This window comes from Odontesthes bonariensis, chromosome 1 (genome assembly GCF_027942865.1).
Source record: "Odontesthes bonariensis isolate fOdoBon6 chromosome 1, fOdoBon6.hap1, whole genome shotgun sequence".
Classification (NCBI taxonomy): domain Eukaryota; kingdom Metazoa; phylum Chordata; class Actinopteri; order Atheriniformes; family Atherinopsidae; genus Odontesthes; species Odontesthes bonariensis.
The window spans coordinates 47,985,723-48,012,667 of record NC_134506.1 but is presented as its reverse complement, the minus strand read 5'-3'; the positions used below and the strand labels follow the sequence as shown (position 1 = coordinate 48,012,667).

General features: G+C 45.8%; 1 protein-coding gene across 8 annotated transcripts in view; it reads left to right on the top strand.

The window, feature by feature from the left end:
* Positions 1 to 25,156, top strand: part of vps13c (vacuolar protein sorting 13 homolog C) — a 180,271-nt gene extending 155,115 nt beyond the window's left edge. For all 8 annotated transcript variants that reach the window (XM_075468951.1, XM_075468931.1, XM_075468960.1 and 5 more), the window contains 18 exons: positions 2,304 to 2,445; positions 3,740 to 3,880; positions 4,070 to 4,151; positions 4,247 to 4,316; positions 7,766 to 7,877; positions 8,465 to 8,578; positions 8,788 to 8,918; positions 9,700 to 9,781; positions 13,274 to 13,387; positions 13,490 to 13,565; positions 13,786 to 13,949; positions 14,028 to 14,073; positions 16,736 to 16,859; positions 18,475 to 18,589; positions 23,280 to 23,371; positions 24,051 to 24,174; positions 24,465 to 24,548; positions 24,635 to 25,156. In XM_075468951.1, coding sequence (XP_075325066.1) covers positions 2,304 to 2,445; positions 3,740 to 3,880; positions 4,070 to 4,151; positions 4,247 to 4,316; positions 7,766 to 7,877; positions 8,465 to 8,578; positions 8,788 to 8,918; positions 9,700 to 9,781; positions 13,274 to 13,387; positions 13,490 to 13,565; positions 13,786 to 13,949; positions 14,028 to 14,073; positions 16,736 to 16,859; positions 18,475 to 18,589; positions 23,280 to 23,371; positions 24,051 to 24,174; positions 24,465 to 24,548; positions 24,635 to 24,733 — 1,912 coding nt within the window. In that variant the 3' untranslated portion in view covers positions 24,734 to 25,156. The remainder of the gene's footprint in view (positions 1 to 2,303; positions 2,446 to 3,739; positions 3,881 to 4,069; positions 4,152 to 4,246; positions 4,317 to 7,765; positions 7,878 to 8,464; positions 8,579 to 8,787; positions 8,919 to 9,699; positions 9,782 to 13,273; positions 13,388 to 13,489; positions 13,566 to 13,785; positions 13,950 to 14,027; positions 14,074 to 16,735; positions 16,860 to 18,474; positions 18,590 to 23,279; positions 23,372 to 24,050; positions 24,175 to 24,464; positions 24,549 to 24,634) is intronic.
* The last annotated feature ends 1,789 nt before the right edge of the window (positions 25,157 to 26,945 follow it).

Here is a 26,945-nt window from a genome sequence, read left to right as displayed (position 1 = left end):
GTGTGTCTGTTCACAGCTCAGGTGTGTCTGTTCACAGCTCAGGTGTATCTGTTCACAGCTCAGGTGTGTCTGTTCACAGCTCAGGTGTGTCTGTTCACAGCTCAGGTGTGTCTGTTCACAGCTCAGGTGTGTCTGTTCACAGCTCAGGTGTATCTGTTCACAGCTCAGGTGTGTCTGTTCACAGCTCAGGTGTGCTTGTTCACAGCTCAGGTGTATCTGTTCACAGCTCAGGTGTGTCTGTTCACAGCTCAGGTGTGTCTGTTCACAGCTCAGGTGTGTCTGTTCACAGCTCAGGTGTATCTGTTCACAGCTCAGGTGTGTCTGTTCACAGCTCAGGTGTGTCTGTTCACAGCTCAGGTGTGCTTGTTCACAGCTCAGGTGTGCTTGTTCACAGCTCAGGTGTTTCTGTTCACAGCTCAGGTGTATCTGTTCACAGCTCAGGTGTGCTTGTTTACAGCTCAGGTGAGTGTGTTCACAGCTCAGGTGTGTCTGTTCACAGCTCAGGTGTGTTTGTTCACAGCTCAGGTGTGTTTGTTCACAGCTCAGGTGTGTTTGTTCACAGCTCAGGTGTATCTGTTCACAGCTCAGGTGTGCTTGTTTACAGCTCAGGTGTGTTTGTTCACAGCTCAGGTGTGTCTGTTTACAGCTCAGGTGTGTTTGTTCACAGCTCAGGTGTGTTTGTTCACAGCTCAGGTGAGTGTGTTCACAGCTCAGGTGTTTCTGTTCACAGCTCAGGTGTGCTTGTTCACAGCTCCGGTGTGTTTGTTCACAGCTCAGGTGTTTCTGTTCACAGCTCAGGTGTGTGTGTTCACAGCTCAGGTGTGTCTGTTCACAGCTCAGGTGTTTCTGTTCACAGCTCAGGTGAGTGTGTTCACAGCTCAGGTGAGTGTGTTCACTGCTCAGGTGTGTTTGTTCACAGCTCAGGTGTGTTTGTTCACAGCTCAGGTGTGTGTGTTCACAGCTCAGGTGTGCTTGTTCACGGCTCAGGTGTGTTTGTTCACGGCTCAGGTGTGTTTGTTCACGGCTCAGGTGTGCTTGTTCACGGCTCAGGTGTGCTTGTTCACGGCTCAGGTGTATCTGTTCACAGCTCAGGTGAGTGTGTTCACAGCTCAGGTGTGTTTGTTCACAGCTCAGGTGTGTTTGTTCACAGCTCACGTGTGTGTGTTCACAGCTCAGGTGTGTCTGTTCACAGCTCAGGTGTGTTTGTTCACAGCTCAGGTGTGTGTGTTCACAGCTCAGGTGTGTGTGTTCACAGCTCAGGTGTGTTTGTTCACAGCTCAGGTGTGTTTGTTCACAGCTCAGGTGTGTGTTCACAGCTCAGGTGTGTGTGTTCACAGCTCAGGTGTGTGTGTTCACAGCTCAGGTGTGTCTGTTCACAGCTCAGGTGTGTTTTTTCACAGCTCAGGTGTGTCTGTTTACAGTTCAGGTGTGCTTGTTCACAGCTCAGGTGTGTTTGTTCACAGCTCCGGTGTGCTTGTTCACAGCTTAGGTGTGTTTGTTCACAGCTCAGGTGTGTCTGTTCACAGTTCAGGTGTGCTTGTTCACAGCTCAGGTGTGCTTGTTCACAGCTCAGGTGTGTTTGTTCACAGCTCCGGTTTGCTTGTTCACAGCTCAGGTGTGTTTGTTCACAGCTCACGTGTGTTTTTTCACAGCTCAGGTGTGTGTGTTCACAGCTCAGGTGTGTTTGTTCACAGCTCAGGTGTGTGTGTTCACAGCTCAGGTGTGTCTGTTCACAGCTCAGGTGTGTTTTTTCACAGCTCAGGTGTGTGTGTTCACAGCTCAGGTGTGTTTGTTCACAGCTCAGGTGTGTTTGTTCACAGCTCAGGTGTGTGTGTTCACAGCTCAGGTGTGTGTGTTCACAGCTCAGGTGTGTTTGTTCACAGCTCAGGTGTGTTTGTTCACAGCTCAAGTGTGTTTGTTCACAGCTCAGGTGAGTGTGTTCACAGCTCAGGTGTGTTTGTTCACAGCTCTGGTGTGCTTGTTCACAGCTCAGGTGTGTTTGTTCACAGCTCAGGTGTGTTTGTTCACAGCTCCGGTGTGCTTGTTCACAGCTCAGGTGTGTTTGTTCACAGCTCCGGTGTGCTTGTTCACAGCTCAGGTGTGCTTGTTCACAGCTCAGGTGTGTTTGTTCACAGCTCTGGTGTGCTTGTTCACAGCTCAGGTGTGTTTGTTCACAGCTCAGGTGTGCTTGTTCACAGCTCAGGTGTGTTTGTTCACAGCTCTGGTGTGCTTGTTCACAGCTCAGGTGTGTTTGTTCACAGCTCAGGTGTGTCTGTTCACAGCTCAGGTGTGTTTGTTCACAGCTCAGGTGTGGTTTGGGAGATGAAGCCGAAGAATCGCTGGAAGCCGTTCAGTCAGAAGAACATCAACCTGCTGGAGAAAACCTACCAGAGTCAGCAGAGTGGAACGGAGGGGGGCTGGGTCAGACTGGACACCCACCTGGAGGTCAGAGGTCAACAAGCATGTTAACAAACACGCGCGTTAACAAACACACGTAAACAAACACGCACGTTAACAAATACGCACGTTAACAAACCCGCATGTTAACAAACGCGCATGTTAACAAACGCGCATGTTAACAAACGCGCATGTTAACAAACGCACGTTAACAAACGCACGTTAACAAACGCACGTTAACAAACACACGTTAACAAACACGCACGTTAACAAATACGCACGTTAACAAATACGCATGTTAACAAACGCGCATGTTAACAAACGCGCATGTTAACAAACGCACGTTAACAAACGCACGTTAACAAACACACGTTAACAAACGCACGTTAACAAACACACGTTAACAAACACGCACGTTAACAAATACGCACGTTAACAAATACGCACGTTAACAAACGCGCATGTTAACAAACGCGCATGTTAACAAACGCGCATGTTAACAAACGCGCATGTTAACAAACACGCATGTTAACAAACACGCATGTTAACAAACACGCACGTTAAAAAACACGCATGTTAACAAACACGCATGTTAACAAACACGCATGTTAACAAACACGCATGTTAAACACACGTTACAAACAGACGTTAACAAACACACATGTTAACAAACACACATTAACAAACACGCATGTTAACAAACACGCATGTTAACAAACACACGTTAACAAACGCATGTTAAAAACACGCATGTTAACAAACGCGCATGTTAACAAACACGCATGTTAACAAACACGCACGTTAAAAAACACGCATGTTAACAAACACGCATGTTAACAAACACGCATGTTAACAAACACACGTTACAAACAGACGTTAACAAACACACATGTTAACAAACACACATTAACAAACACGCATGTTAACAAACACGCATGTTAACAAACACACGTTAACAAACGCATGTTAAAAACACGCATGTTAACAAACGCGCATGTTAACAAACACGCATGTTAACAAACACACGTTAACAAACGCATGTTAAAAACACGCACGTTAACAAACACGCATGTTAAAAACACGCATGTTAACAAACACGCATGTTAACAAACACACACGTTAACAAACACGCATGTTACCAAACATGCATGTTAACAAACACACGTTAACAAAAACACGTTAACAAACACGCATGTTAACAAACACACTTTAACAAACACAGAGTTGGGTTTGAAGGCCTGGAAGGACGGGGTTTTATCTTAAGATGCTTCTGATGAATTCTAATCAGATATGGCCATTGTCCAATGAGCTGGTCAGAATGTGTGATGTCATCGCTTTCCAGGTGAATCTCAACAAAGCCGTCATGATGATGCGGCAGCCGTTTTCCTGCCCCGTGAGGAGGAACTTCCTGTCTGGGATCCAGCTGGAGTTAAAGCAGTCGAAGCACCAGCGCAGCCTCAGAGCCCAGCTGCACTGGCTGCAGGTGAGCCAAACACACCTGGATGCACACCTGTATAAACACCTGGACACAGCTGCACACACCTGTATAAACACCTGCACACACACTTGGACACACCTGCGCACACCTGTATAAACACCTGGACACAGCTGCACACACACCTGTATACACACCTGGACACACCTGTCTTACCAACATGCTTTCCTCTTGCAGGTGGACAACCAGCTGCCAGGTGCCATGTTCCCCATCGTCTTCCACCCGGTTCCTCCTCCAAAGTCCATTGCTCTGGATTCAGGTGGAGCATCTTCTTACCTGCATCACCTCTGATCTCAGGTGGCAGTAAGTCCGGTAACTCAGGTAACCGTGGTAACTCTGGTTCTGTTCCCACAGAGCCGAAGCCCTTCATCGACGTGTCGGTCATCACCAGGTTCAACCAGCACACCAACGTCATGCAGTTCAAGTGAGTAAGAACCAGGATGTTCACACTGAACCAGTTTACTGACGGGCACTGGAGGTTCTGAACCAGTTTACTGACGGGCACTGGAGGTTCTGAACCAGTTTACTGACGGGCACTGCAGGTTCTGAACCAGTTTACTGACGGGTACTGCAGGTTCTGAACCAGTTTACTGACGGGCACTGCAGGTTCTGAACCAGTTTACTGACGGGCACTGGAGGTTCTGAACCAGTTTACTGACGGGCACTGCAGGTTCTGAACCAGTTTACTGACGGGCACTGCAGGTTCTGAACCAGTTTACTAACGGGCACTGGAGGTTCTGAACCAGTTTACTGACGGGCACTGGAGGTTCTGAACCAGTTTACTGACGGGCACTGGAGGTTCTGAACCAGTTTACTGACGGGCACTGCAGGTTCTGAACCAGTTTACTGACGGGCACTGGAGGTTCTGAACCAGTTTACTGACGGGCACTGGAGGTTCTGAACCAGTTTACTGACGGGCACTGCAGGTTCTGAACCAGTTTACTGACGGCCACTGCAGGTTCTGAACCAGTTTACTGACGGGTACTGGAGGTTCTGAACCAGTTTACTGACGGGTACTGGAGGTTCTGCTCGGCCAACAGAACCACATGAGCATTCACTGTTCTGTTCACAGTCCTGTTCACTTCCTGTTCACTTCTTCTTCACTTATTTGGAAGTTTAACTATGTAGAAAGACCAATGTAAGAACAGATAAGAGAGAAAGTTGTGTGAGAGGGACGAAGATGAAAAACCCCGAAGGTAGATGACCACCATCACCGTTTGTCAGACATGGAGGCTGAGAACAGCACCGGAGAAAAAGAACTCTGGACCCAGTAAGTGAGTCGCCTTTAGAAAGGAGTGGAGAGGCGACTAAACCAGGCTCTCCCTGTGAGGTTTGATAAACAAGATGGTGGACCTGAACAGCAGGCTGACAGAGGATACAGTGATAACTGCAAGCCTCACATTATCCACTCATTTTAATGCTGAAGAAGTACCACAAGTACTTAAAGAAAAGGGAAAGTAGTTTAACTTTAATTCCCATTTCGCTTTCTTTTCATTTGCTGTTCACTTCCTGTTCACTTCCTGTTCGTTTCCTGTTCACTTCCTGTTCTTTTCCTGTTCACCTCCTGTCCGTTTCCTGTTCGTTTCCTCTTTACTTCCTGTTAGTTTCCTGTTTGTTTCCTGTTCACTTCCTGTTCTTTTCCTGTACACTTCCTGTTCTTGTCCTGTTCGTTTCCTGTTCATTTCCTGTTCGTATCCTGTTCGTATCCTGTTCGTTTCCAGTTCACTTCCTGTTCATCTACAGTTCATTTCCTGTTCACTTTCTTTTCATTTGCTTTTCATTTCCTGTTCACTTCCTGTTGGTCTCGGTTCTACAGCTTTTCACTTCCTGTTGGTCTCCTGTTGACTTCCTGTTTGTTTCCAGTTTCCTACAGCTTTTCACTTCCTGTTGGTCTCTTGTTCGTTTCTTGTTCACTTCCTGTTTGTTTCCAGTTTCCCAGAGCTATAGAGTAATACAGAGTTGCGACACGCTTTGAAGTCGCCGCTAGGGCTGTCACGTGGTTCATGTGAGCCTCCGGAGTTCCAAACATCACAGCGCTGTCAGTCAGTTTGAACGGGTTTTAGCGGGATGGAGCACAAAAACAATAAATGTTCGGTAAATATTGACCCATAATGTGCATTGATCACTTCACCGATCACCGACTTATCAACGTTTTTTCTTTTTTGGAGCGGCAGAGACACATATCACCATTTTAAATGGTAGAGGGTACCCCTGCATGCGAGCAGGGGGCAGCTACCTCGTCCTCCTTTATACTGAATCATGCCAGAGGTCCAGCTTACCTTCAGATCTACATCCTCCAACAGAGCATGATGTTACTGTCTGTTCCCAGGATCTGCTCCTGTTGTCCCAAACACTCCATCTGTAGAAGATGTCATTTAGTCTGTCTGTTCTTTCTGGTGTCAGATGGACAATGAGCCCCCCCGCAACCCGACCGACGGATTCAGCGGGTATAATGGAATAAAATATGAATTTAACTTTTTTCTGGTTGAAACCATATTAACGACAAAATAAATGTGTCAGTTGTGAAAAAAAAAAAAAAAACAGATTTAAACCAAACATTTTATTATAAAATGTCATCATGGAAAATGTAAAACAAGCCTTAATAAAGAAGTTATTTTATTGCTATTTATACTGTTGGGTAGATTAATCTGCAACAATGAAATATATTTGATCAAATTCAAGGGTTTGGGCATTGTAGAAATCGGCTGAAGCCCTAATAAGGGTTCATCCATGGCAGCATGACAGCAGCGACCACCACATCTGCTGACCTCCCTGACGACAACAACAAAGAAATGAATAAATTCATTATCACAGATGCAAAGTCATGCTGAAAAAAACTTACTTAATTAAAGACCAATCAGCTAATGCCTCACTATGCCAAAAATGTTGTAATTTAATCAATTTACCGGAGAAAATACGTCAGAAATAACAAAAATGTATTAAATATATAGTATTTTGGTAATGTTTTAAAACCTAACAATCAAAACAACTTTACATTATGTCACCTGACAATAAAAAGTTAACGGACTTTAGTGAAATGACCAGTTAATTACCTCACGTTAGCCTCTGTTACCAAGCTTTAAGCTAGGTCCCTAAATCCATTACATTTTTAACATCAACATCGACATTTCATGCTAACCAAATGTAAAAATAACGATATCTAAGAGTATACTTCTGATAGATAATGCTTACAAATGTAAAAAACGTTTAAAATGCTGTTATTTTATTAACTTACCAGTAATTGTTCTTGACGAGTAATTGAGGTTAACGGAGCTAAGTCTCTTGTTTGGAACTGTGGCGTCTCCGTGACCCACGTGACTTCCGCATTCCTTTCTTTCTATGGGAGTCTATGGGAGTGTCGCCACTCTCTTTTAACACCACTCTGCAGTTTCCTACAGCTTTTCACTTCCTGTTCGTTTCCTGTTCACTTCCTGTTGGTCTCCTGTTGACTTCCTGTTTGTTTCCAGTGTCCTACAGCTGTTCACTTCCTGTTGGTCTCCTGTTGACTTCCTGTTTGTTTCCAGTGTCCTACAGCTGTTCACTTCCTGTTGGTCTCCTGTTGACTTCCTGTTTGTTTCCAGTGTCCTACAGCTGTTCACTTCCTGTTGGTCTCCTGTTCACTTCCTGTTGGTCTCCTGTTTACTTCCTGTTGGTCTCCTGTTCGTTTCCTGTTCACTTCCTGTTTGTTTCCAGTTTCCTACAGCTTTCAATTCCTGTTCAGGTCTGCGTGGTGGCAGCAGAACAAAGTGATTCACAGAAGCCTCAGACTGACTTGTGGTTTTTCTGTTTGTTTTCTGGTTCTTCTGGAACTCGGCTCTGGCTCTGAGTCAGATGTGAATCAGCTGAAGCTCTTTTTGTTTCTGTGTCCTTCAGGTATTTCATGGCTCTGGTTCAGGAGATGGCGGTGAAGCTGGACCAGGGTTTCCTCAGAGCCATCTTGGCTCTGTTCACACCAGCTGCCGGCCCTCAGGCCGAGGGGCAGAAGGTAGATAACAGCAGGAAGCTAACAGCAGAAAGCTAACAGCAGAAAGCTAACAGCAGAAAGCTAACAGCAGAAAGCTAACAGCAGGAAGCTAACAGCAGGAAGCTCACATTTCTCCTCTGACAGAGTTGCTCAGAGGAGTAAAAGCTTGTGTTTGTCCCTCAGAGTAAAAGCTTGTGTTTGTCCTTCAGAGTAAAAGCTTGTGTTTGTCCTTCAGAGTAAAAGCTTGTGTTTGTCCTTCAGAGGAGTAAAAGCTTGTGTTTGTCCTTCAGAGTAAAAGCTTGTGTTTGTCCTTCAGAGTAAAAGCTTTTGTTTGTCCTTCAGAGTAAAAGCTTTTGTTTGTCCTTCAGAGTAAAAGCTTGTGTTTGTCCTTCAGAGTAAAAGCTTGTGTTTGTCCTTCAGAGTAAAAGCTTGTGTTTGTCCTTCAGAGGAGTAAAAGCTTGTGTTTGTCCTTCAGAGTAAAAGCTTGTGTTTGTCCTTCAGAGTAAAAGCTTGTGTTTGTCCTTCAGAGGAGTAAAAGCTTGTGTTTGTCCTTCAGAGTAAAAGCTTGTGTTTGTCCTTCAGAGTAAAAGCTTTTGTTTGTCCTGCAGTCGGGGCTGATCGAGGCAGATCTGCAGCTCCTGCAGGCCGAGCTGATGGAGGCGTCGCTGTCCGACGCATCAGGACTCAGTTTCTTTGAACATTTCCACATTTCACCCATCAAGGTAACACAGTCCTGCTCACTTATGCAGATCCTCCAGCCTTCCTCAGTCTGAGGGATGTTCAAACACTGAACTGAACCCAGTGAAACGTTTCTTTTTGTATCAACTGAACAATCATCAGTCCACCTGGGACAGAGTTAGCTGCATGACCTCTGACCCTTTCAGTGTTAGAGGGTATTATGGGTTCTGACCCCGGGATGTTTCTGTTCCAGCTCCACCTCAGTCTGTCTCTGGGCTCCAGCGATGAATCCTCCGTTCAGGAGTCTGCCGCTGATCAGTCTCTGAATCTGCTGCTGAAAAGTATCGGAGCCACACTGACCGATGTGGACGACATCATCTTCAAGTGAGGCTCGTTCTGCTGCTGTGAGCTGCAGATGATCTCTGATCTCTGATTTCTGCAGACTGATCTCTGATCTCTGTGTCTGATCTCTGATTTCTGCAGACTGATCTCTGATCTGTTTGTCTGATCTCTGATCTCTGATCTCTTTGTCTGATCTCTGATCCCTGCAGACTGATCTCTGATCTCTGCAGACTGATCTCTGATCTCTGCAGACTGATCTCTGATCTCTGCAGACTGATCTCTGATCTGTGTCTGATCTCTGATCTCTTTGTCTGATCTCTGATCTCTGCAGACTCATCTCTGATCTCTTTGTCTGATCTCTGATCTCTGCAGACTGATCTCTGATCTCTTTGTCTGATCTCTGATCTCTGCAGACTCATCTCTGATCTCTTTGTCTGATCTCTGATCTCTGCAGACTGATCTCTGATCTCTTTGTCTGATCTCTGATCTCTGCAGACTGATCTCTGATCTCTTTGTCTGATCTCTGATCTCTTTGTCTGATCTCTGATCTCTGCAGACTCATCTCTGATCTCTTTGTCTGATCTCTGATCTCTGCAGACTGATCTCTGATCTCTGCAGACTGATCTCTGATCTCTTTGTCTGATCTCTGATCTCTGCAGACTCATCTCTGATCTCTTTGTCTGATCTCTGATCTCTGCAGACTGATCTCTGATCTCTGCAGACTGATCTCTGATCTGTGTCTGATCTCAGCAGACTGATCTCTGATCTCTGCAGACTGATCTCGGATCTGTGTCTGATCTCTGTGTCTGATTGCCTCTTTCAGACTTGCCTTCTTTGAGGTGAAGTACCAGTTTTACCGCAGAGAGAAGCTGATGTGGGCGGTCACCCGACACTACAGTGAACAGGTACTGTCAAAGCCCCGAGTCGGGCTGGTTCTGTTCAGATATCAGTTCATTGCAGGTCATTGGCATTCTCAAATGTTTTGTGCATTCATCTTTTAATCATTTCTACTTAGTTTTATGTCTATGTTTGTGCTTTTTCCATTTTGCCCTGTTAAACACAGGGGCAGTGCCTCTGGACTGGCAGATCGGGGTGGTGGTCCCCCTCTTTAAAAAGGGGACCGGAGGGTGTGTTCCAACTATAGGGGGATCACACTCCTCAGCCTCCCTGGTAAGGTCTATTCGGGGGTCGTGGAGAGGAGAATCCGCCGGATAGTCGAATCTCGGATTCAGGAGGTGCAGTGTGGTTTTCGTCCTGGCCGTGGAACAGTGGACCAGCTCTATAACCTCAGCAGGATCCTGGAGGGTGCATGGGAGTTCACCCAACCGGTCTACATGTGTTTTGTGGACTTGGAGAAGGCGTTCGACCGTGTCCCTCGGGGACTCGTGTGGGGGATGCTCCGGGAGTATGGAGTGCTGGACTCCTTGATATGGGCTGTCCGGTCTCTGTATGACCGGTGTCAGAATTTGGTCCGTATTGCCGGCAGTAAGTCGGACATGTTTCCTGTGAGGGTTGGACTCCGTCAGGGCTGCCCTTTGTCACCGATTCTGTTCATAATTTTTATGGACAGAGTTTCTAGGCGCAGCCAGGGCGTTGAGGGGGGTCCGGTTTGGCGACCTCAGAATCGGGTCTCTGCTTTTTGCGGATGATGTGGTTCTGTTGGCGTCGTCGGGCCGTGACCTTCAGCTCTCACTGGAGTGGTTCGCAGCCGAGTGTGAAGCGGCTGGGATGAGAATCAGCACCTCCAAATCCGAGACCATGGTCCTCGGCCGGAAAAGGGTGGAATGCTCTCTCCGGGTCCGGAATGAGATCCTTCCCCAAGTGGAGGAGTTCAAGTATCTTGGGGTCTTGTTCAGGAGTGAGGGACGAAAGGAGCAGGAGATTGACAGGCGGATCGGTGCGGCGTCTGCAGTGATGCGGGCTCTGCACCGGCCCGTGAAGAAGGAGCTGAGCCAGAAGGCCAAGCTCTCGATTTACCGGTCAATCTATGTTCCTATCCTCACCTATGGTCACGAGCTGTGGGTAGTGACCTAAAGAACGAGATCCTACCCTCACCTATGGTCACGAGCTGTGGGTAGGGACCGAAAGAATCAGATCCTACCCTCACCTATGGTCACGAGCTGTGGGTAGGGACCGAAAGAATCAGATCCTACCCTCACCTATGGTCACGAGCTGTGGGTAGTGACCGAAAGAATCAGATCCTACACTCACCTATGGTCACGAGCTGTGGGCAGTGACCGAAAGAATCAGATCCTACCCTCACCTATGGCCACGAGCTGTGGGTAGTGACCGAAAGAACGAGATCCTACCCTCACCTATGGTCACGAGCTGTGGGTAGTGACCGAAAGAATCAGATTCTACCCTCAACTATGGTCACGAGCTGTGGGTAGGGACCGAAAGAACGAGATCCTACCCTCACCTATGGTCACGAGCTGTGGGTAGTGAACGAAAGAATCAGATCCTACACTCACCTATGGTCACGAGCTGTGGGCAGTGACCGAAAGAATCAGATCCTACCCTCACCTATGGTCACGAGCTGTGGGTAGTGAATGAAAGAATCAGATCCTACACTCACCTATGGTCACGAGCTGTGGGCAGTGACCGAAAGAATCAGATCCTACCCTCACCTATGGCCACGAGCTGTGGGTAGTGAACGAAAGAATCAGATCCTACCCTCACCTATGGTCACGAGCTGTGGGTAGTGAACGAAAGAATCAGATCCTACCCTCACCTATGGTCACGAGCTGTGGGTAGGGACCGAAAGAATCAGATCCTACCCCCACCTATGGTCACGAGCTGTGGGTAGTGACCGAAAGAACGAGATCCTACCCTCACCTATGGTCACAAGCTGTGGGTAGGGACCGAAAGAATCAGATTCTACCCTCAACTATGGTCACGAGCTGTGGGTAGGGACCGAAAGAACGAGATCCTACCCTCACCTATGGTCACGAGCTTTGGGTAGTGACCGAAAGAACGAGATCCTACCCTCACCTATGGTCACGAGCTGTGGGTAGGGACCGAAAGAACGAGATCCTACCCTCACCTATGGTCACGAGCTGTGGGTAGTGACCAAAAGAACGAGATCCTACTCTCACCTATGGTCACGAGCTGTGGGTAGTGACCGAAAGAATCAGATCCTACCCTCACCTATGGTCACGAGCTGTGGGTAGTGACCGAAAGAACGAGATCCTTCCCTCACCTATGGTCACGAGCTGTGGGTAGTGACCGAAAGAACGAGATCCTTCCCTCACCTCTGGTCACGAGCTGTGGGTAGTGACCGAAAGAACGAGATCGCGAATACAAGCGGCCGAAATGAGTTTCCTCCGCAGGGTGTCTGGGCTCTCCCTTAGAGATAGGGTGAGAAGCTCGGTCATCCGGGAGGGGCTCGAGTAGAACCGCTGCTCGGTCATCTGGTTAGGATGCCTCCTGGGGAGATCTGGTTAGGATGCCTCCTGGGGGCATCTGGTTAGGATGCCTCCTGGGGCATCTGGTAAGGATGCCTCCTGGACGCCTTCCTGGTGAGGTGTTCCGGGTCCGTCCCACTGGGAGGAGACCCCGGGGAAGACCCAGGACACGTTGGAGAGACTATTTTTCTCGGCTCGGGGTCCCCCCAGTAGAGCTGGAGGAAGTGGCCGGGGACAGGAACGCCTGGGTTTCTCTGCTCAAGCTGCTGCCCCCGCGACCCGACCCCCGGAGAAGATGATGATGGATGGATGGATGGATGGTTGGTTGGTTGGTTGGTTGGTTGGTTGGATGAGTGGATGGATGGTTGGTTGGATGGATGGGTGGGTGGATGGATGGTTGGATGGTTGGTTGGATGGATGGATGGTTGGTTGGTTGGTTGGTAGGTAGGATGGATGGTTGGTTGGTTGGATGGATGGTTGGTTGGTTGGTTGGTTGGTTGGTTGGTTGGTTGGTTGGAAGGATGGATGGGTGGATGGTTGGTTGGTTGTTTGGGTGGATGGATGGATGGTTGGGTGGTTGGTTGGTTGGTTGGTTGGGTGGGTGGATGGATGGATGGATGGATGGATGGATGGATGGATGGATGGATGGTTGGTTGGATGGGTGGATGGAAGGATGGATGGATGGGTGGATGGACTGTTAAACACTTTATTTGTGTTTAAAACGTTCTGCATGAATAAAGCAGAGTTGAGTGATGTTGAATTCAGTCTTAACCAAGACAACAGCAGGTGTCGGTGTTTGACCAAGTGGACACCTGTAAGAACAATATGTTGACTGTTAAATCTTTGTTGCATTAGCCATAAATTATTGTTGAGTTTGGGGAAATGTTTCTGCCTATGCTTAAAGCTGAAGAGGAATGATCCCTCCGATCTCCCTCTGACATGAAGTGTTTAAAAGACATTTTGAGTAAAACCTGGTGTTGGTTCTGGCTGCAGTTCCTGAAGCAAATGTATGTCCTGGTTCTGGGTCTGGATGTCTTGGGAAATCCATTTGGACTGATCCGAGGTCTGTCTGAGGGGGTGGAGGCCTTCTTCTATGAGCCATTCCAGGTAACGCATCCTGTACACTGAGTTATAAATACCACTCAATGCCATGCAGGGATCATGACCCTGATCTGAGAAACGGTCTCTATGGTCGTACATGTTTTTCAGGGAGCTGTTCAGGGACCAGAAGAGTTTGCTGAAGGTTTGGTGATCGGTGTCCGCAGCCTGCTGGGTCACACTGTGGGTAAGAATCTGATGTCTTGTTGGGTCACACTGTGGGTAAGAATCTGATGTCTTGTTGGGTCACACTGTGGGTAAGAATCTGATGTCTTGTTGGGTCACACTGTCAGTAAGAATCTGATGTCTTGTTGGGTCACACTGTCAGTAAGAATCTGATGTCTTGTTGGGTCACACTGTCAGTAAGAATCTGATGTCTTGTTGAGTCACACTGTGACCTCTTACAGGAGGTGCTGCAGGTATGGTGTCCAAAATCACGGGTTCGGTGGGTAAAGGCCTGGCAGCCATCACCATGGATAAAGAATACCAGCAGAAAAGACGAGAAGAGATGAACCGTCCACCCAAAGACTTCGGAGAGAGTCTGGCCAAAGGAGGAAAAGGACTGCTGAAGGTTCAGAGGAACTGTTCAGATATTCTGTCCGCTGACGTTACCTGATCAACTTCACTAACTTCTTGTATCTTCTTGCAGGGTGTCTTTGGTGGGGTGACGGGCATCGTCACCAAGCCTGTTGAGGGTATGTTTCCACATCCTGACTCCCACCATCCTACCAGAAAACAACAAACAGAGAAGAAGCACATATTTCATTCAAAGAAAGGCTGTAATAAGATGATACCCTAAACTTTAGAGATGGAATCAAACACAACATAGAACACAAATGACCAGACCCGACACATTCTTAGACTTTTCTGTCAGTGACTGTGGTGACCAGCTTTAAGGAGGATTGCAAATAAATTCTAGATCTTAACCTTTCTGAAACGGGTTGAATACGAACAAGGTGGCTGTGTTCGAAACCGGATACTTCTCCTACTACTCCTACTAACTTTAACTTTTTTTAAGTTCCCGGATGCATACTAGATTCTCTAAATGTTGGGTATGCATCATGAGGTTACTACTCATACTCAAACTACCCAAGATGCAACGTAACGTAACGTCGCTGATCGTCATTTCCTGTCAAAACGGCAGTTTCAAGCTAGCTACAGCGAGGGTAGGTTCACTTCCTGTTTTCAAAACAAAAGCACCAATTGTATGGTAATGGCTTTCCCTATGATAAAAGGCAACGGGTATTTTATTTTGTGATAATAACCGGAAGTGCTTGCTCGCTGCGGCTAGCTTTAGTAGCGCCGAATTCGTGGGAACAAAATGGTAAACAGCCGGTATTTTGTCAGGTTTTCAACACGTTGGGGATCTAAACGACTAATTTTTTACATCTTGAATGTTAACAAAACAAAGGAGATGATTGTAGATTTCAGGAGAAACAGGGTCAGATCAAACCCTGTTTCCATCATGGGAGAAGAAGTGGAGGTGGTTGAGGAATATAAATACCTTGGTGTTCATGTGGACAACAGACTGGACTGGAGACACAACAGTGAAGCCATCTACAAGAAAGGACAGAGCAGACTGTACTTCTTGAGGAAGCTAAGGTCCTTCAAGGTTTGCAACAAGATGTTGCAGATCTTCTACAAGTCTGTTGTTGAGAGCGTCATTTCCTCTTGCGTCATCTGTTGGGGCAGCAGCATCAGAACCAGGGACCTAAAAAGACTCAACAACCTGATAAAGAAGGCTGGTTCTGTTCTGGGGATGACTGTGGAACTTCTGGAGACAATAATGCAAAGAAGGATTTTGCATAAAATCAAGAGAATTATGGACAACCCTGAACATCCTCTCCATGAGACTGTTATTGGAAAACAGTCTCTTCAGTCAAAGGCTTCTTCAGTTTGCATGCAAAATGGACCGCTATAGGAAATCTTTCCTGCCCACAGCCATCAGCATCTATAATAACTCCTTGATTTAATTGAGTTACATCAACATTTAATTTCCCTCTGGGATAAATAAAGTATTTTTGAATTTGAATTGAATTTGAATTGAATTTCTCGCCTGAAAATATTTCAAATGTTGCTAAAGTTTGCAGAGTTTAGAGCTTAAGAGAAATCTGCTTCAGGCCGGCTGATTTCGGCTCGGGCAGGAGCGAAATGCATTGTGGGTAAACGCTCTGCATACTGTCTGATCGATGAGTATGCCGTTTGCATGTATGTAGTATGTAGTATGGAAGTATGCAGTATGTAGTATGTAGTATGGAAGTATGCAGTATGTAGTATGTAGTATGGAAGTATGCAGTATGTAGTATGTAGTAGGCGGTTTCGAACACAGCCGGTGTCTCTGATTCTGTGGCACTTTAAAAAACCATTCATCCGACACCACAAAGCAGATGATCCAGAACCCTGAAATTCTCTGATCGAAACAACTCGGATCATTCAGTTCAATTCAGTTTATTATAAAAAATCAGGTTCTAAAGATACTTCTAAAGCTGCTGTACTTGATGATACATCACTGATAATAGTGGGAAGAACTCCATCAATCTTCTCTCTGATAAAAACAGTTTTATTGATAAAGAAGCTCATGAAATCATCACTGCTGAGAGTTAAAGGAATAACTGGCTCAGCAGAGCTCGGACTCTTAGTCAGACTGGCTACAGCGCTGAAGAGAAACCTGGGATTGTTCTTATTCTCTTCTATCAGTGAGGGGGGGGGGGGGGGCTGCAGAGAAGTGTGTAAGGCTCTGTTTACATTAATTCATGTCATCATTTCTTCGTGTCGGCGTCTTGCAAACTATTTACATTTACACACAAACGGGGATCGGCTGATTCGCTAGTCACATGACTAATCAGCCATCACATCACATGATCGCCCTTGCTTTATTATTTATTATGCTTTATTATTTATTTCTTTATCATTTATTCTTCGGCGACAACAACTTGGTCCACGAAATTGTCCCACCATGCGCTGCTTCTTCCCGGTCTAACCCAAAAGCGGCGCTCCATGTACGGTACCAACGATAGCAGCCTAGCGAATCAGGGAGGAGTACGTCCGCAGCTAGAGCTCAGCACTGCGGATCCTCGTTTCTCCCCGTTTACAACTGCTAAAATCAGCATCGTATGCGAATGCTTACGTGGGCTCCGGCGTCTTTGAATCCTTCCACCTATGAAGTCGTATTCCAGTATTTTAATGTAAATGGACAGTGCATCCGCGATAGAAACGATATAGAAACAGATTAGTATAAATGGCACCTAAGACTACAGCTGTGCATCCACTTTGGGTTTAAAAACTGATCAGGGTTCTCAGGTCCTCTGATCCAGACTGAAGACAAACTCATTTATATTGTTTATTTTCCGTCTGTAGGAGCTAAGAAGGAGGGGGCTGCAGGCTTCTTTAAGGGGATCGGCAAAGGTCTGGTGGGTGTGGTTGCCCGGCCAACGGGCGGCATCGTGGACATGGCCAGCAGCACCTTCCAGGGCATCCAGAGGTATTTGCCTGAATCATCCGTCACAGGAAAAGTTTCCTGAAGAACTTCCTGTTTTCTGTGGGCTTCATTGTGTGTTTTGGTGTCTTCTCTGTTTTTTCTTGTCAACTCACTAATTATCTCATTTTCTGCTTTTGTTTTTTATTCGGTGGTGTTGTTGCCGGGATTGTTGTTCTTTCTTTTTCTTGCTGTCTGGTGTGAGTATTTTACATGAACCCGTTAAAGCTGAGCTCCATCCGTCACTGCTGGTGTAGAGAAGCCTCACAGTAGTTATTCTTCTGTTGGTATCACAGAAGGTCAGTTCAGTAGCTCGCTGACTCTTATCAGACAGATCAAACCCTAACCCAAACAGTGATGGTGGAGCTGAGCTTTAATGTTCAGGAGGTTGTTTGCATGTTGACTGTTGCATCAGACGGACGGTAAGTTGCTGCATCTTGTTAAAGTTCATCCATTAACATTGATTCATGCTCGTCATGTCGTCCATCATTCTGAAGCTGCTTGAAGCCCCTCCCCTCAGCTTATTGCAGGTTAATTAGCCACATCCCACATCCCCAGCCCTGCTGGGGGGGGGGGGGGTGTAAATTTAACCGTTTAATTTGAAGAAAGATATAAGACGGCCTTCAGCAGCTGTCTGCGTATTTAACTCCAGGGAACCTGGAATCTATGAGGAAGTGTAGAGCAGAGAGGACAGGTGAGAAGCCAGAATAAACAATCAGACACCGTTCAGACCTTTAGGATCACCAACATGAAGAAGAAAGAATGCTCAAAGGCCTGTCCAACAGATGTGAACCATCTTCAGAGGCAGGCAGAGACAACTGTCCACAGAAGAGTTCATGAACACAAACACAGAGGCTACGCTGCTACATGCTAACCGCTAGTTAGCCACAGAAACACAGAGGCTACGCTGCTACATGCTAACCGACTGGACCCAGAGGAACCTGCATCAGAGGGAAGAAAGTGTGGAGACCAGCAGGAAGAGCCCGAGATCCAAAGCATAGCAGCGCCTCTGTTAAGCACGGTGGTGGGGGTGTTATGGTGTGGGCTTGTATGGCTGCCACAGATACCGGCGCACTGATGGAGCTGCTGATGGAGCTGCATCCAGCTGAGCAGCCTTCTGTGTGCTGAAGGAGAAACTTAAAGTTGGTGAAGTTCATCAAATTATTCAAGCTTGAATAAATAATTGTGGAACCAAATTTCTTCATCAAAAGCTCAACAAGCATCAACTGAAGCTCATCAGTTATCACCTCATCAACCGCCTTCTGCTCCCCAAACATTTCTCAGTGACCTTCATACCCCTCCAGCCATCTGTCAGGTGACCCATCAGGTGACCCATCTGTCAGGTGACCCGTCTGTGGGTTCATGATAACCTGTTGAACGTTGTCGTTTCATGCGGACCCTCTAGAGGCCCCCACAGGTGAGATCTGGTACCTGAATCAAGCTGCCTGCCGCATGGTGTGTTTCACACCTTCCAATGCTCAGTCATGTGACCAAAGCGTCCAATCAGAATTTAGTTTACTGTCAGTCAGGTGGAGGTGGGCTCTGAGCTGAGTTTCAGGCAGGTAACAGGTGTGTGTGTGTGTGTGTGTGTGTGTGTGTGTGTGTGTGTGTGTGATGTCAGAGCGGCCGAGTCCACAGAGGAGGTGAACAAGCTTCGCCCGGTGCGCCTGATCCAGGAGGACGGGATCATCCGCCCGTATGACCTGACGGAGTCGCAGGGGTTCGACCTTTTCCAGGTTTGATCACTTTAACTTTTTACTGTTTCCGTGACAACACTGTGTCTGTTCCCGTGACAACACTGTGTCTGTTCCCGTGACAACAATGTGTCTGTTCCCGTGACAACACTGTGTCTGTTCCCGTGACAACACTCTGTCTGATCCCGTGACAACACTCTGTCTGTTCCCGTGACAACAATGTGTCTGTTCCCGTGACAACACTGTGTCTGTTCCCATGACAACACTGTGTCTGTTTCCGTGACAACACTGTGTCTGTTTCCGTGACAACACTCTGTCTGTTCCAGTGACAACACTGTGTCTGTTCCCGTGACAACACTGTCTGTTCCAGTGACAACACTGTGTCTGTTCCCGTGACAACACTGTGTCTGTTCCCGTGACAACACTGTGTCTGTTCCCGTGACAACACTGTCTGTTCCCGTGACAACACTGTCTGTTTCCGTGACAACACTGTGTCTGTTCCCTTTACAACACTGTCTCTGTTCCCATGACAACACTGTGTCTGTTTCCGTGACAACACTGTGTCTGTTTCCGTGACAACACTCTGTCTGTTCCAGTGACAACACTGTGTCTGTTCCCGTGACAACACTGTGTCTGTTCCCGTGACAACACTGTCTGTTCCCGTGACAACACTGTGTCTGTTTCCGTGACAACACTCTGTCTGTTCCAGTGACAACACTGTGTCTGTTCCCGTGACAACACTGTGTCTGTTCCCGTGACAACACTGTGTCTGTTCCCGTGACAACACTGTGTCAGTTCCCGTGACAACACTGTGTCTGTTCCCGTGACAACACTGTGTCTGTTTCCGTGACAACACTGTGTCTGTTTCCGTGACAACACTGTGTCCGTTCCCGTGACAACACTGTGTCCGTTCCCGTGACAACACTGTCAGTTCCTGTGACAACACTGTGTCTGTTCCTGTGACAACACTGTGTCTGTTCCTGTGACAACACTGTGTCCGTTCCCGTGACAACACTGTGTCCGTTCCCGTGACAACACTGTGTCAGTTCCCGTGACAACACTGTGTCCGTTCCCGTGACAACACTGTGTCCGTTCCCGTGACAACACTGTGTCAGTTCCCGTGACAACACTGTGTCAGTTCCCGTGACAGCACTGTGTCTGTTCCCGTGACAACAATCAGGCGAGGCCTTCTGATGTCCCAGTTTTAGAGATGAACACATCAGCACAAGCTCATGTTACATTACATTACTTCACATTACATTACGTTACATTACATCACATTACATTACATCACGTCACGTCACGTCACGTCACGTCACATCACATTACATCACGTCACGTCACATCACATTACATCACGTCACGTCACGTCACATTACATTACATCACATCACATTACATCACGTCACGTCACATTAAATTACATTACATTACATTACATCACATTACATTACATTACATTACATTACATTACATCACGTCACGTCACGTCACATCACATTACATCACGTCACGTCACATCACATTACATCACGTCACGTCACGTCACATTACATTACATCACATCACATTACATCACGTCACGTCACATTAAATTACATTACATTACATTACATCACATTACATTACATTACATTACATTACATCACGTCACGTCACGTCACGTCACATTACATTACATTACATCACATCACGTCACGTCACGTCACGTCACATTACATTACATCACATCACATTACATTACATCACGTCACGTCACGTCACGTCACATCACATTACATCACGTCACGTCACATCACATTACATCACGTCACGTCACGTCACATTACATTACATCACATCACATTACATCACATTACATCACATTACATCACGTCACGTCACATTAAATTACATTACATTACATTAAATTACATTACATTACATTACATCACATTACATTACATTACATTACGTCACGTCACGTCACGTCACGTCACATCACATTACATTACATTACATTACATCACGTCACGTCACGTCACGTCACATTACATTACATTACATCACATCACATTACGTCACGTCACATTACATTACATTACATCACATTACATTACATCACGTCACATCACATTACATCACATCACATCACATTACATCACGTCACGTCACATTACATTACATCGTCACATTACATCACATCACATTACATTACATCACGTCACATTACATTACATCACATCACATCACATCACATTACATTACATCACATCACATCACATTACATCACATTACATCACATCACATCACATCACATTACATCACATCACATCACATCACATCACATTACATCACGTCACGTCACATTACATTACATTACATCGTCACATTACATCACATTACATCACATCACATTACATTACATCACGTCACATTACATTACATCACATCACATCACATCACATCACATTACGTCACGTCACGTCACATCACATTACATCACATTACATTACATCACATCACATCACATTACATCACATCACATTACATCACGTCACATCACATCACATTACATCACATTACATTACATCACATTACATTACATCACATTACATCACATCACATTACGTCACGTCACATCACATTACATTACATCACATCACATTACATCACGTCACATCACATCACATTACATCACATTACATTACATCACATTACATTACATCACATTACATCACATCACATCACATTACGTCACGTCACATCACATTACATTACATTACATCACATCACATCACATCACATTACATTACATTACATCACATCACATCACATCACATTACATTACATTATATCACATTACATCACATCACATCACGTCACGTCACATCACATTACATTACATCACATTACATCACATTACATCACATCACATCACATCACATTACATCACATTACATCACATCACATCACATCACATTACATCACGTCACGTCACATCACATTACATTACATCGTCACATTACATCACATTACATCACATCACATTACATTACATCACGTCACATTACATTACATCACATCACATCACATCACATTACGTCACGTCACATCACATTACATCACATTACATTACATCACATCACATCACATCACATCACATTACATCACGTCACATCACATCACATTACATTACATTACATCACATTACATTACATCACATTACATCACATCACATTACGTCACGTCACATCACATTACATTACATTACATCACATCACATCACATTACATTATATCACATCACATCACATCACATTACATTACATTACATTACATCACGTCACATCACGTCACGTCACATTACATTACATTACATGACATCACGTCACATCACGTCACATCACATCACATTACATTACATTACATTACATCACGTCACGTCAGGTCACATCACATTACATTACATTACATGACATCACGTCAGGTCACATCACATTACATTACATTACATTACATCACGTCACGTCAGGTCACATCACATTACATTACATTACATTACATCACATTACGTTACATTACATCACATCACATTACATCACATTACGTCACATTATATCACATTACATCACATCACATTACGTCACATCACATTACGTCACATTATATCACATTACATCACATCACATTACGTCACATCACATTACATTACATCATATCACATCACAGGCCTTCCCTGAAGGAGGGAGCAGATGTTGCTCCTGAGAGACTCTGCCTCTCTAAGGTGCTCCTTTCATTCCCGGTCACGTTACTAACCTGCAGCTGTTTTACTTTTCCAGCTTTTTTTGTTGTTGTTTCTGTGAGCTTCTCTTCCTTAACTTCTTCTTCTTCTTCTTCTTCTTCTTCTTCTTCTTCTTCTCCTCATGCAGCCTGAGGAGGACTCCACCTGCTCTGGTGACAGACTTCCACACTGAATGTTCCTTTTAAAGACTTTATCTGCTGTTTGTGTCTGACTGGTCAAACCTTTTGACCTCATGGTGTAAAATGTGTCTTTCATCTCCAGATATTATTACTCACACATTCAGGTTTCTCAGCATGCTAAATACCTCAAACGTTTCTACTCTGGTCTCTGTTTTTCTAAACAAACTCTTTCTGCCTTTTGTTTTTATTTCTGATTCCTGGCTTCTTTCTCATTTATTACTTTATTTGAAATGATCCAAACAAACAGATTAATGTTAGATCTGTGAAATATTTTTGTAAAAGCTTCACATCTGAATTAATTCTGAACTTGTACGTGAACATGTGACATTTGTGTATCTTTGTGAGGACTTAGTGTAAGAGTCAGCATGACCTCTGACCTCTGTGTGATGTTTGTGGTGTTAATGAGTTTATGGAGTTTAATAAAACCTCTCTCACGTTTTCCTTTCCACATGTTTTCCTTTCCCATGCAACTTTCTTCATGTCAGAGGGGGTGGGGGGGGGCAGTTGCAGAAAATAAGGGCAGAGGTTAGGGTTAGGGTGGGGGGGATCAGAACCTGATCTGAACCTGAGCAGAACAACCAGAGGAAGAAGAACTGGATTCAGTTCAGAACCCTAAACAGGCTGCTGTTCAGCCGTTTCAGTCAGTCAGCTGAAGCTCAGACGCACCGCCAGCGTCCGACAGCAGAGGGCGCCGCCCACTTTATTTGAACTGATGAATTAACCAATGAAATGCTGTGTGTGTGTGTGTGTGTGTGTGTGTGTGTGTGCAGCGCTCGGAGATCAAACAGCTGGAAGGTGAAGTGTTCAGGGATCGCTGTCAGTTCCCCGGACACAGAAACACCAACATCATCGTCACCAACAGGTCAGAGGTCACGGTGTGCTGACCATGCTGTTGTTTTTACGCTTTTTGTTGTTGTTTACGTTCTCTGTTGTTGTTTATGTTCTGTTGTTTATGCTCTTTGTTGTTGTTTACGTTCTCTGTTGTTATTTATGTTCTGTTGTTGTTTACGCTCTTTGTTGTTGTTTACGTTCTCTGTTGTTGTTTGTGTTCTGTTGTTGTTTATGTTCTCTGTTGTTGTTTATGTTCTGTTTTTTACGCTCTTTGTTGTTGTTTACGTTCTCTGTTGTTGTTTATGTTCTGATGTTGTTTATGTTCTGTTGTTGTTTACGCTCTTTGTTGTTGTTTACGTTCTCTGTTGTTGTTTATGTTCTGTTGTTGTTTACACTTTTTGTTATTGTTGACGTTCTCTGTTGTTGTTTATGTTCTGTTGTTGTTTAAGTTTTCTGTTGATTATGTTCTCTGTTATTTATGCTCTTTGTTGTTGTTTATGCTCTGTTGTTGTTTATGCTCTTTGTTGTTTTTACTTTTTGTTGTTTACGTTCTCTGTTGTTGTTTACGCTCTTTATTGTTGTTTACGTTCTCTGTTGTTGTTTGCACTCTTTGTTGTTTACGTTCTCTGTTGTTTACGCTCTTTGTTGTTGTTTGCATTCTTTGTTGTTTATGTTCTCTGTTGTTGTTTATACTCTTTGTTGTTGTGTAGGAGGGTTTTCTGTGTGAAGGAGCTGGACTTTGTGGGCCACTTCAACAAAGAGTGGGAGTGTCTGTTCGAGAACTTCAGTCGTCCTCCAGCTGTGACGGGATCAGAGCTGAAGATTTACTGCAAGGTACGCAGCCAAAGGTTGGAGGTTCCACTCCCAACCTGTTTCATTTGATCAACTCATTCATAAAAATGACAAACAGTGATTAAAATTCCATGTTTATGGATGATTTAACATAAACACGTCCAAAGTACAGTTATCCCTGTTTAAGTCTCAAAGACTTGTTACATGGATGAACACACCAATCAAAAGCTCCCATATTGGAAAACGGAGTAGACCAATGACGACTCTTAGTTCCTGTGACATCACATCCTGCCAGAAGTTTCACGTCTGATTTTGCCTCATCTGTGTTTCAGGAGCAGCACATGTTAAAACTTCCAAAAAGAGACGGTCAGGAATCGGTTAGGAATGTCCAACTCAGAGACCCAAACACGGCCCAGGTACAGTGTGTGTGTCGGGGATAAAGACCATCTTCACTGAGTCATTCACTGTGATTTAGCTCAGACTGTTGGTGTTGTCCCCACAGAAACTTCAGGCCGCCATCCGTGGCGCTCAGGTGGCGCAGCAGCAGCATCGCATGGTGAGACAGAAGTCACAGCGCTTCCTGAAACCCAACAGAAAGTAACGAGGTCACTTCCTGTCTGCAGCAGCTGTCGTTTGGACCTGAACCTGATTTGTGTAACACACCTGCTCAAGTAGATCTTACTGGGTTTAGGTGTTTTTCTTTTTTTTTCTTTTAAATGTTTTTGTTTTTCTGTTCCTCGTGTCTAAGGAAGAAGCCATAAAAAAACATACTTTTTACTACATTTATTTTTTAATATTTACACCTATCAGTGTGCTGATGATATAAACACAGATATGAAGTAAAGTTTCTTTACATCTACAGCAAAGAATAAAAACTGTAAATGACTTAAACATTTGTAAATTTTCTGAGTAGAAATCTTTAAAACAAATTCACTGAGACCTGATGATGTTTCTGTCTCCGTGTTGGTGCCTGGGATATGACCTGTAATCTGAATATTCTCCATAAAAATTAGATTTAACAATCTGTGTTGGTGTTCTGAACTTTGTGATTCGTGTCAAATGTCCAGTTGTCAGCTTTTAACTGACTCTAACAAGATACGGGTTGGTGTAACCAAGATGTCCGCCACTAAGAGGCAGGGTCTGAGGACTGGACCATCACCCTGGGGGAGGTTGCAGAGGTAGTTAAAAAGCTTCCAGATAGAAGAGCACTAGCAATGGGTTAGATGCTTGATGCTCTTGACATTGTGGGGCTGTCTTTGCTGCCTCTTTAATGGTGGTTCCCATTTTTAAGTAGAGTCTCTTCCCAATACTAGGTGATCAAGCTTCTTGGTCTCACCGGGAAAGTTTACTCCAGGGCGACCGAATGTTGGACCTTCAGGAGCAGCAGTGTGGTTTTCACCCAGGTTGTGTTGCAGTGGCCCAGATCTTCACCCTCAGAGTTACTGAGGGGGATCATGGCAGTTTGATCATCCAAGTTTACATCTGTTTGGAGAAGGCTTATGACCGTGTCCCCTTTTTTTTTTTAATTTTATTTTTCCTTTATTTAGCCAGGATTGTCCCATTGAGACTAAGAGTCTCTTCTGCCAGGGAGTCCTGGTCAAAGCCCCTGAGGGATTCTGTGGAGGTGCTGTGGGAGTACGGGGTCCCAGAGCTGCTTTTACAGGCTGTTCAGTCCCTGTATCACCAAAGTAAGATCTGTATTCATGGCACAAAGTCGAGCTCCACCAGGGCTGCTCCTCGTCACCGGTCCTATTTATGGCTTTCATGGACAGGATCTGGAGGTGTAGTCAGGGGGGAGGAGGACGTCTGGCTTAGGAACCTCAGGGTCACATCTCTGCTTTCTGCAGATGATGTGGTTCTGTTGGCTTCTTTAAGCCGTGACGTTCAGCTGCTCTGGAGCGGCTCAGAGCTGAGTGTGAAGCAGCCGGGATGAAAGCCAGCTCTTCAAAATCCAAGGCCATGGTTCTAAACCAGAATGGTTGAATTGCTCCTGGAGGGGTCTCTGCCTCAGGGGGAGGAGTCTGTTTATCAGGGGGAGGAGCCTCTGCCTCAGGGGGAGGAGCTTCAGCATCTCTGGATCTGGTTCTCAGAGATGGTGAGGTGGAGTCAGAGATGGACAGACGGATCGTGGCTCTGTCAGCAGTAATGAGGGCGCTGCTCCGGTCCGTCGTGGTGAAGCTGAGCCGGAAGCTTTCAGGTTGCTGCTCCATCTTTGCTCCATCTCCAACCCTCAGCTGTGGGCACAGATCTGGGTAGAGACCCGAAGAAGGAGGTCGTGGATACGAGCAAGTTTCCTTCAGAGGGGGACGGGGCTCAGCCTGAGATATAGGGGGAGGAGCTCCATCATCCAGAGGGAGGAGCTCCATCATCCAGATGGAGGAGCTCCACCATCCAGGGGGAGGGGCTCTAACATCAGAGGGAGGAGCTCTACCATCCAGGGGGAGGGGCTCCACCATCCGAGGGGGGAGCTCCACCATCCAGAGGGAGGAGCTCCACCATCCAGAGGGAGGAGCTCTACCATCCAGAGGGAGGGGCTCTACCATCCAGAGGGAGGAGCTCTACCATCCAGAGGGAGGAGCTCTACCATCCAGAGGGAGGAGCTCTAACATCCAGGGGGAGGAGCTCTACCATCCAAGGGAGGAGCTCTACCATCCAGAGGGAGGAGCTCTACCATCCAGGGGGAGGGGCTCTAACATCCAGAGGGTGGAGCTCCACCATCCAGAGGGAGGAGCTCCACCATCCAGGGGGAGGAGCTCTACCATCCAGAGGGAGGGGCTCTAACATCCAGAGGGAGGAGCTCCACCATCCAGAGG